The sequence below is a fragment of the Hydra viridissima genome, unplaced genomic scaffold (genome assembly GCF_058129835.1).
Source record: "Hydra viridissima isolate aposymbiotic clone 2 unplaced genomic scaffold, HvirCarnegie_v1 scaffold_6, whole genome shotgun sequence".
NCBI lineage: Eukaryota > Metazoa > Cnidaria > Hydrozoa > Anthoathecata > Hydridae > Hydra > Hydra viridissima.
The window spans coordinates 3047835-3059643 of record NW_028324305.1 but is presented as its reverse complement, the minus strand read 5'-3'; the positions used below and the strand labels follow the sequence as shown (position 1 = coordinate 3059643).

At 31.4% G+C, this 11809-nt stretch overlaps 1 protein-coding gene and 1 pseudogene across 2 annotated transcripts in view; one reads left to right on the top strand and one right to left on the bottom strand.

Annotated features, from left to right (window-relative positions):
- The window catches only part of LOC149886636 (NACHT, LRR and PYD domains-containing protein 9-like), a 41169-nt gene that overhangs the window by 11674 nt on the left and 17686 nt on the right, over nt 1–11809 (bottom strand). Inside the window, exons 2-3 of one of the 2 annotated variants that reach the window (XR_016453429.1) lie at nt 6797–6837; nt 5045–6412 (exon numbers count right to left, since the gene is read on the bottom strand). Coding sequence is in view for 1 of the 2 variants with exons in the window: in XM_090090723.1 (XP_089946849.1) it covers nt 5386–5859 (474 nt within the window). In the remaining variant the exon portion in view is untranslated. Of the gene's footprint in view, nt 1–5044; nt 6413–6796; nt 6838–11809 lie in introns of those variants that run through there. The other variant, XM_090090723.1, reaches the window with a different exon arrangement.
- On the top strand, nt 9737–10920 carry LOC149886639 (uncharacterized; annotated as a pseudogene).

Here is an 11809-nt window from a genome sequence, read left to right as displayed (position 1 = left end):
ATATTTAAAAGTAGAAAAAAATGAAAAGATTTTCATTTTCGGTTTTTTTTTTTTTTTAATTTAGCGAATGTTTTTTTTGTTTATTAAAACATGAAGAAGTTATTAAATACTTCAAAAAATTATAACTGAAACATAAAAGTTGGGTAAGTTTTGTAACAGTTACGAAAAAAATTATTTGTTTGGTTAGGATGAGTGTTCTATATTTTTCGGAACGGAAAGTTTTTTTTTCGCACAACAATATACCAAAGCCAATCATACAATCAGTGATTGCAGCAATAGTGTCAGTGCAAATGGAAAAAACATATGGTATTTCAAAATACTCCAACCGTTTTTGCATAATCTTAATTATGGCTAACAACTTTATTATCCCAACGGAGAACAATCTTTTACCTCTTAACTCGTCTTTTATTTCTACGCAAGCCATTCGTTAGAAAAGTAATAAAAATTGATAGCTCTCTGTAAAATCTATTCATTTCCTTACAGTGAAGATGTTATCACTGCTATAACACCTTCACTGAAAACAACTGCATGGTTAATAACGGCTGTTGAATATGTTTCATTTTCTTTATTCATTTTAGATATTTGAACTTTGTTAGAACTGTCTTCATTCTGTATTGAAATTACGTTTTTAGAATCTACACAAGATGTAAATTATAGAGAAGTTTCTCGATAAGTGCTTTATGCCATCCTATTACATTTCCACAGACATATTGTCTTTTCGCGCACTGGATTCCTATATATCATTTTGTTTGATATATTTAACTGCTGGTTTTTAAATGCGATTAGATTGGAGAATAAACCACTTGTGGCTGTGTCACATACGGGCGAAGCAATATTTGAATCTCTTGAGAAGTCAATTGAAGTCATTGCTGCTCTCATATTACTACCAATATACGTTCTTCGAGATAATGGTAGTAATATGAGAGCAGCAATGAGCATGTGCCAAAACTTTATGGACTTACCTTGCTTTGCTCATACGCTTTAATTATTAATTAATGATGCAGTGTCCCAAATTAAAGGCATGATTAGTATGATAGCGAAATGTAAAAAATTCGTCTCATACTACCATCACAGTATTCAATCATCTCCATTGCTGTAAGCACAACAAGAGCAATTAAAAAGGAGATGAGCATGGGCTCATAATGAGTGTATCAACGCGCTGAAATTCCGACCATTACATGATTCAACGCCTTATCGAGGAGAAAGCGCCCTTATCAGCCTAAACCGAATTAACTGGTATGGTGGAGAATCTCACTACGAACGAATGGAAACTTGCCGAGGGTTATGTAAAGATTTCAACTCCTTTTGAACAGGCTAGCAGAGAGCTGTGTGGTGAAACTTACCCAACGTTATCTATGAAAATACCAGCTCTGCATGGATTACACCAGAAATTGCAAAGTTTCATCAGTGATATTGCAAACAGAAGCTCTGGAATTTCACTGGCGCGGAGAGTTGTGGCATCTTTAGAAAGAAGATTTTCTTCTTTTGAAGAGGTGACATAAATAATTATTTATATACCCAGACTCAGTATATAAATGAATATTTCAGAGTTTTATCAACCTTTTTTCGACATTCACTGTCATTATCAATCACGCACTAATTTTTAATTACCTATTTCCACATAAAGCTTTCTTTAACTTCAATTGAATTACGGACCATGATCATACTCATCTAATGTATTAATATCTAGTTATCTATATTCCTTGAACTATTTCTGTAACACTTTATTAGCCAGATGCAATTTCACACTGGTAGATCCCTGGTACAAGTCACTTTACTGCAAACAACTTGAGAAGCTGGCGGCCAACTTATCAAAGCTTTGTGAATTACTCAAAGAACTTCCAACAGTACCAGCTTCAGGACCAAAACCAGTCCAGTCTCTGCACTCAGTGACGGAATCTACACTAGAAACATAATCAACAGGCTGGTGGAAACCCCTCAATAACATGATGACAGCAACTGCAACCAACGACAATGTTACTGATGCTGATGTGTCAAGTACGAGTGCGCTTGATGATGATGTGAAGACATAATTGAAAGATATGGCAATGGGGCGCGATGGTTGTCCACTGACATGGTGGAGCAAAATAAAAGTTGTTTTTCTTATCTTGCTAGGCTTGCTCATTTTTCTATCAGAGCATGTAGAAGAACTTACCTTTCTTCATAAAAATTTGTAGACTTTTAGCATTAGGATAAGCATGGTTTGTTGATGATGACATTCTTAAATGAATTGAATGTACACTTTCACTCGTTTGTTTATAATCTCAAACTCGAACTCGAATTCGATCGAATTTTTTGAAATCTCAATCGAACTCGATCGAAAATAAAAAACCTAATCTGGCACACCTCTAGGTAGAATATTTTATTATGCTGCTATTTTCGTAGCATCAAACATCAGCTAAACATCACCTGAGTGAAAATATATAAGAACATGAAAGTTCCATAAACTCAATATTTGCTTGTTAAAATTGAACTTTGAAGATCTGACAATTTTATTTGTTTTGACTTAAAATATTATTAAAGCAAGTGTCAACAATATAACGAGGGAACCTGATAATTGGCTTGAAATCATTATGATAAATATATTCTTAGGATTGCCGGTAAAACGTGTTGCTTTTACATGTTATTGTACGCTTTTGTTTCCTTTCTTCCACCAGACATTTAAATAAAAAGAAATGTTCACATCGCTTTAGCTTAACCAATAGCTTTGGTACTTTTTTTAAATTCAACATAGACACAGCTCAAAGATTGAGTTTAAAGCGTTAAAGTTATGATATATTTTCACTCAGACTTTATATAGGTGCTTTTTTTGTTTACTAAAACAAACATGGCACTTATTAAACGTCTTTTTTTATGAGGTCTTCAACAAATTTTTTTCTTTATTTGCAAAAAACCATTTCTCTGTTTTTCAGCCAACTGACAAATTTTATAGTTGCCGTTTTAGGGGTGTCAATAGATTAACAAAGACAGCCATTTTTGTCAGCTTGAAAAAAATCAACTTCTATCTTGATTGTTAGGGTAATACTCATTGAAAACTGCTTTAGTCCGAGTCATTTGCAACATGCAATGCAATAAATTTCAAACTTTTGTCGTGTATTTCTATCTAAAGAATTTAAAATTGAAATTACTTAGAGAATACAAAGATGTAAACAACTTAAATAACACAACGGGTTGAATTGCGGCACTTGCAAATTGTTTCTAACCTTTTCGATATAGTCATGACTTGTAGACAATCTAACGTAAAAATAAAAGAATGCCTAGTAAAACTTATTTCGTTGTTTGTATATAGAGAATACCAAGGTTAGTCGGAACACTGGGTTTGTGGAAACAGAACTCTTGCACCGACTTACGAGCAATTTATTAAAACAAATAAGTTACGAAGATTTAAAGAACTTAAAAGCATACTATTTTGTTGTTGGATAAATCAAATTATAAAAAATTAGATTTTCTGCTCAAGAATTTTAAAGAATTGAACACATGAAAGTAAATTTTTGTAAATGCAATTAGTTTGTTATAATATTGTATTTTATAAAATAATATCTGTAATCTTGTATTATTAAAGAAAATAAAATAGTTTGATAACTTCTACTACTATTTGAATATTTTTTGGACTTACTTAACATGTGCTTTTTATAGAGTTTTTTTGCATAGGATACCTTAACTAAATTGTTTTAGAATGTACTGGCTAAATGGGGATTTGTCAGAACATTATCATTGGGGTTTGTTGGGAACATTTGAGTCCTTATGACATTACTAATACTCCTTCTATTATCGCTCATGGATTTATTCCGTTATTTTTTTTTTTGTTATCCATAACAGTAAGCTAAATTAGAGTTTAAATCAAAGATCTTATTATCTAGCATGTCTTTTAGTCATTTTACTCTTTCAATACCACACGTCGTTGACAGTGTCTAGTACTATATTAAATTTGTCCACAAGGCGTTGGTTGCTGCTTTTTAATATTTATTGAATTTTTAAAAACACCGGCATTCAATTCTTTACAAATCTATGAAGAAAATGTTGTGCGTTAAAATGTTATGCGTTAAAATATCATGCGTGGAAAATATTGTGCATGACAATCAACCAAACACAAATAAACTGTGGGGTACCATAACAACAGAAATGCTCTTACTACAGACGAAACAAATACATTGCAATCAAGAATAAAGTACTAAAAGTATCAAAACTACTCTCTCAAAAAATCACATTTTCCAAATTTTCTACATCTCTAAACACATTTTCAGCGATATCAAAGTTTTGTTTGTCATATAAGTACCTTTTAAATCAGGATATAGTTTTTAATACATCGATGTCATTCTTTCCTAACACTTCAATTCCCAATACTTCTATATCTCTAAACACGTTTTCAGCGTTATCGAATAGTTTCTTATTATATAAGAATCTTGCATACTAGCATTAAGTGTTAAGTACATTTGCATCAATGTAAGCTAAATCCAAGTGTCATGAGTTCTACATCGCTTATCAGAGTTATATCGAAATGTTTCCTTTTACTTAAGCAAATTGCAATCCACTATTGAGTATTTATTGCATCAGCATGCTTTTTTAACAAAACTTCTTCATGCATAAGTTCATCATTTCAAAACAATTTTTCAGCTTTATCAAATTGCTCTTTGTGATATCAGCACATTGAAATGCATAATTGAGTAATTATTGAAGAAGAATGTTTTTCTCCTGAATCTAATTTCGCATAACTACTACATCTTTAAATAGATTTCAGCATTATAGAAGTGATATTGATATAAGCTCCTTGCAATCCTCATTGAGTATTTAGTGTTTCAACTTATGTTTAGCTGAAAACACTGTGATCAAGCTCATGGCAGAATTATCGTCTTTATCTCAAATCACTTCTTTTTGGACAACATCTTTAATTCTAAACAATTTTTCATATCGATATTGTTTGTTGTATAAACACATTGAATTCCCGTATTGATTATTAAGTTTATCAGCATGCTTTCCTCCTAAAGCTACTTTTCGCATAACTTCTACAACTCTAAACAACTTTTCAGCTTTATTGAAGTGATGTTAGTCATATAAACACCTTGTAATCCAGTGAATTTAGAATTTAGTGAATCACGATGATTCTCTTCTCATTCTCTTCTTTTCGCATAACAACTATACCTCTAAACAGTCTTTCAGTATTATCAAAGTTTTGTTTTTTATTTAAACACATTGCAATCCAGTACTAAGTACTTAGAGTATCGGCATCCTTAACTCCGGAAACTACTTTTTGCCTTACTTCAACACTTCAAAGAAGCAATTAAACTTTTTGGTATTGGTTCTTTTCATCTAGGCAGCTTTTCAGCTTCTTGGTATTGCTTCCTTTTATATAAGCACCTTGCAATCCAGTATTGAGTAATTAGTGTATCAGCATGCTTCTCCAAAAACTTCTTTTCGCATCACTTCTACATCTCTAAACATTTTCTCAGCATTATTGCATTGTTGCTTGTCATGTAAGCACATTTCAATCCAGTATTGAGTATATAGTGTAGCAACATGCTTCTCTCCTAAAACAACTTTTTGCCTTACTTCAACATTTCTAAACAGCTTTTCAGCGTTATCGAATTGTTGTTTGTCATACAAGCATATTGCAATCCAGACTTGAGAATTTGGTGTATCAGCATGCTTTTCTCCTAAAACTTCTTTTTGCATAACCTCTACATCTCTAAACAGTTTTTCAGCATTATCGAATTGTTGTTTGTCATATAAACACTTTGCAATCCAGTATTGAGCATTTAGTGCATCAGCATGCATCTCTCCTAAAACTTCCTTTCCCAAAACTTCTACATTCCTGAACAGCTTTTCAGCGTTTTCGAATTGTTGTTTGTCATATAAGCACATTGCAATCCAGTATTGAGTAACAAGTGTATCTGCTTGCTACTCTCCAAAAACTTCTTTTCCCACCAATTCTACTTCTCTGAACAGTTTTTCAGCATTATCGAATTGTTGTTTGTCATAAAAGCACATTGCAATCCAGACTTTAGTAGTTAGTGTATCTGCATGCTTCTCTCCTAAAACAACTTTTTGCCTTATTTCAACAATTCTAAAAGCTTTTCAGCTTCTTGGTATTGCTTCTTTTTATATAATCACATGGCAATCCAGTATTGAGTATTTAGTGCATCAACATGGTTCTCTCCTAAAACTTCTTTTTGCATAGCTTCCACATCTCTAAACAGTTTTTCAGCATCATCGAGTTGTTGCTTGTCATATAAACTCCTTGCAATCCAGTATTGAGTATTTAATGTTTTATCATGCTTCACTCCTTAACCCTCTTTTCGCATAACTTGTACATTTACAAGCAGCTTTTCGATTGGAGTTATGAAATCATTGTTTATAGGAAACTGTGCCTCATAGAAGCATTTAATGAAAAGCTCTTTACTTTGATCACTGTGTTCTAATAAGGAAGGAGTAGAATAGTTTAATTTTTCAATCTCATAGAGCAATAGTTACTTTTTATTTCTAATTTATGTATTTTTAAAGGCAAATGATAATCATGCGAAAGTTTTCCGCTCCAACAGCTTTTTTTGATTTTAATTTAAAAAGTCATTATTTTTAGGAAAATATCTTTTCAGTTAATTTAAATTTTGAAATGGTTTTAATGTGTTTTGTAAAAGATTATTTAGCAATTTAGAAAGGAAAAAGACTGCATTTGAAATAATTCAGCAATTACTTAAAGAATCTTTTTACAAAAATCAAAGTTGAACAAAACCCAACAGGAAGCAATAAAAAAGTTTTAGAGAATATGATAATTTTTTGTAACTTTTATGCTTTAACTTACCTCAAGGACCACCTTCGACACTTGACAGAGTTTTCTTTAAGCTGAAAAACAGATTGTCGACTGCTAAAGGGTATATTGTCAAATAGTGTTTAAAAAATGTCAGTTTAGGATAAAACTACATACTATCTTTTGCATTAGCTCCACAAGTTTAATAACCAATTTTAGAATCGATTTTCGGATGAAATTGCATTTAACAGGGAGTTTTCAGCGATAATTTATTTTCATGTTACAAATCCAGACCCCTTATGATAATACTTTTTCTAAGGTGAACTTTTAAGGTGAATTTTGTCATTTTGTAAAAAGTTTTATTTATACTCAGGTGAAAGCATCGGAACAACGGTATCATTGTGAACATAAAAATAATGTGATTTTGATATATCTTTGATTTTTCTTGAATAAATTAAAGTTGAACTGAATCCAAGTTCATTTTTTTGTTGTCTTGTGTCGTTTTCTGACATATGTAATGCGAACGCAAAATCCGCTGCTGACCTGACCTCGCATTGACTAGATTTAACTCTCAGGGCTGCGATTCGCTTAGCAGTAGCTCCTACTCCGTAAACCATTCCTTTTGCGTGCATCGCTGCAAAAAAATGCAAGAAGAATTTTTTATGAAAATGTTTATCAACCACAGCCATTGCAGCCATAGAGGTTTTGTTTTTGAACTGAGAAGTCGCATATTTGCTGAACAAGTGTACTTCTTTGACTTGATCAGTAATAAGGATTTTGTTAATGTACAATATAACGGAAGACTTTGTATGATCAGTTAAATCAGAAACTATGGCAAAGGTTTTTAACTCAATTTTCCAGACTGCAAGGGTCATAATAGAAACTTGATTTTGACCAAATTGAGCAGCTTGTGGTTCATTTTGATAGAAGCACCTAGCATTTTCAGCCCAGTCGACTTGGATTACCGCAATTTCAGAATTAATACTGGTCAAAACTTGCAGTTTCTTAAAAATTGTTGATTGGTATTTCTTTACAAATTCGTGTTTAACGAACTGATCACGCATCGCTGATGTTGGATAAGTTCTGTAACAGTAGACGTTTTTTAAATTTTTTCAATGTTTGCTTATGTTTTAGTATCAGGCCTTCTCCACTCATCCCATGATGCTTCGAAACCAAATGTATTTATAGTTTGCAAGTGTTTATCGAACTGTTTCATACCTTTGCATGCAATGCATTTGTCATAGGCCTAATTGTAGGTGTACGGTTCACAAACAAAGTTTTTCATCATTTCAGATCCAAGTTTGATTGAAGACGCTTGAATTGATTTTGTTAATGCATCTCAGGCAAATCGCATATTTTCATGTAAACTACAAACACAAAGGTTATGCGGAAATTTTGAAACGGATTTCACATTGCGTGGACGACGGTCGCAAAATTTGCTACGTCCAATTTTTATGTGCTGATGCTTTTCCTTGAATAACTCGAAAGCTTCTTTTAGCGTATAATATAAATAACGTATCTGAATATTGTTTGCTTTTCCGTCAGATAATTGAATTCGAGTGACATCTTTTTTGTTTGGTGATTTTGGGAAACTTCATCTTCATTATAAAAGTTAACTGCTAAAACATCACTTTCAAAAAGACAATACAGCTTTGAACATGCTGAAGGTAGACCCGAATTATCTTTCCAAGCAGAGCTATTTGAAAGAATACAAAGAACTTTAGATTGATTCTTCTTTGAAGTTGGTAGTGCTTTTAAGACTTTCTTAAATGCTTTTCCTCTTTGTTGAACGTTTTTAAAAGATGAGCTTGGTCTTTGAGATTGATTTAAAAGTTTTCTTTTTAGAGAGCGACTTTTTAAAACTCTTAATTTTGCTTTAGCAGCATAAGCTGCTTTTTTATTTGGATCGACTTCCAATTTCTCTCGATATCTCTTAGATCTTACTCTGAACGTCTCTTTCTTTTATCAGCATTCCGAAAAACATAATTAGATAGGTTTTTTTTTTTTTTAAATGCCAAATTTTAGTTCAAATATATTATAAATCTTCAAGTCGAGTAAAGATGTCGTTTTGCCTATCTTTACCGGTTTTACAAGTTAATCCTTCCCAATTGTATGTATTATCTAGATGTCTAACTTCACAAAAACTCCTTAAAGAAAAAGTGAAGCAACACTGTTCTCCATATTGACCCCCAGGTTGAAACTCTCCCCACTCCTGATTTTATACGTTTAATCAATCATATGCATTAGTAAACACAATACATGTTGTCAGAAAAATCTGAACTAAGTCTAAATATATATATTTTCAAAATTAAAACGCATAATTTTTGGCTTTTTTTCTTCCAAAGTTTTAATAAAGTCAGCCATTATGGTAGTCAAAATAACCCATTTATATACATATACATTAAAGTACCTTTGATATACTCTCTAGCCAGTATGTAAATATATATATATATATATATATATATATATATATATATATATATATATATATATACACAAACACATACATATTGATGTTATATAATATACTTCAGGTACAATAACGTATTTAATAGAAAGGAATGGATTTGATAGAAAGTAATGTATTTCAGGTAAATAGGAATACTATTAGGCGAACCTCTTTACTGCTATGTATCCAGACAAATAATTAGCCAGGGTCAAATTCTTTAAGTGTGGCTGAAAAAATCTGTGGACTCTGCTATTTAAATCTTAGTATAGATTATTTATATTTATAATTTTATAATTTAAAAACAAGGTTAAAATAAGATCAGTTAAAACATTTTTTCTCTTTATGTTATTTTACAGTTTGATTCAATAGATTTTTATGTTGTTTTTACTTATTTCAAAAACTGTTATAAAATTCTTACTATTAATTTCAGAGGAGTTTCTCATGATTGTTGCAAAAGTAAAGCTGTAACCAATATCATAGATATTAGTGAATCACTTGGAGATAATCATGCAGAACAAGTAGCATCTGGATTGTTAAAGCTTAAAATGGATCGTGAAAGCATTGTAAGTGTAGAGCAGTTCAAGATGTTTACAGGTGGAAATCTTCTCTCTGTTACAGTTGGAGTAAATGAAATTAAGACAAAAAGAACGAAAGTAAATCATAACTTGTTTCAAAATATTATGGAGCTATAAAATGCATAAGAACTCTCTAAAAATAAAACCAAAAAATTATGTTCTACTTTACACAGGAATCTAACAAGTGCTGTAGAATTGTGTATTAATTTTAAAATGACTGAATTGCAGGAAACTCTGAATATCTTTAAATGGTGGTCAAAACTTCTTGAGTTATTGTTGATGTTTTCGATCTAAAAAATCATTATTTTACTTTTGAAATATATGAAGATTCTGTTATGAAGCGATGAAATATTCTTGCCATTGTGGAGATGGTCTCAGAGGATAATGGCAATCTCCAAGAATTATTGGCACCTCTTCAACTTGAAGAAGTGAACATGGCATTCAATCTAAAGTGTGCGAACAGTGTTTTCGAACTTCCAAGTCACTCTGGCAAATATGCCTGTCTGTATTGTGAAGGAGAGTGCTCCCTTGAAGCAGGGAAAATAAGAACGTTGGGCTTCATAGACTTATGTTATGATCAATTTGTATATGGTATAAAAAAAAGATTGAAAATACAGAAATACAAAAATGTAATAAACCCTCATTTAATTTACTTAAAAGAAGATCAAAAAACTTTTCTTGAACACATTGTTCCCCCACCTGAGCTTCACATTATGATAGGGGTTGTGGATAAACTTGGTACTTTGCTTTAACATGTTTGGCCAGCTTTTCAAAGCTGGTTGAAAACACAATACATATAAATGAGAGGGTATCATGGTGTAGGTTTAGATGGAAACAATGATAAATGATTTATTATTCTGTTAGATATTTTGAAGAGGGATGTTAGCTTAACTGCAACAATCAATATTTTGCCAATAACTAATTGTTTGCTTAAGTTTTCATTAGTGAAATCAGATGTGTTTGATTTGGAAATGGATACAGATGTTTCTGTTAAAATTGAAGATTTCAAAAGTTCATTTTCTACTCATCAACTATATAGAAAAGATGTATTTGGCTATGACTTGACAGTTTCATGGAAAATAGATATTTTAGTGTGTCACATTCTCACCTTTGTTGGCGATTCCACGGCTAAACGAAAAACATTTGACGTTTGACAAAAAACACGAAATTTTCATGAACTTTACTCTTTTATATCTTTTTGTATGCTTAAGCAAACACCTTGAGGTTTTTTGAATCAATTAGTGTTACTCAACCTCTTTCCAGCCTTATATAGAAAGTGCTATGGATTATATGGCTTCATTTAAATTTTATCCATATCTTAAGACCACTTTTAAGAAAAAAGCTGCAAGTGGGAACATTTTTTTAAAACGAAGCTTTTGGAGGCTAGGATTCCCTTGTACCAAAACACATCCAATTTTTATAAATCTTTCCGCATATATTAAAAAAGGGATGAGGAATCTAATGGAATGTGGACACTTTTTAACTTTTACTCATAAAATTTTAGTTCTTAGCGTTTCAAAACTTTTATTTCTATAGAAAAAAAAGTGTTTTTTAAAAGTGTCCTTGTGGAAATTGCAAGTTTAGTCTTTCCTCTTTTTATAATAAGTATTTATTTATGTTTTCTTGAAGAACAGATTCCAAGGATTTGTATATAGAAATTATGCATATATATATCTATATTCCTTCGCATATCTTATGACGTTTTTTGTTTTGATTTTGAGTTTGCATTTATGACGTTTTTTGTTTGATTTTGCGTAAAATAGATGAACTTGGGCAGTCCGCACAGATTAAAAAAAAATTGTGTTATTTTATTTCCTTATAGTTGTTGGATCACTATAAAAAACTTAAAGTCAAATGTAATAACGGTTCAAGAGTCATTTAAGAGTCAATATGACACCAAAGCAAAGTAAATAATTAAAAACCCTCAGTCTGTAAAATAGATAATTCTGGGGAATCCCAAAATTTTTTTTGTTGGTATTTTGTTGTTTTATAGTTGTTGAATCAATATGGAAAATATTAAGTCAAATATAGTAACGGTTCAAA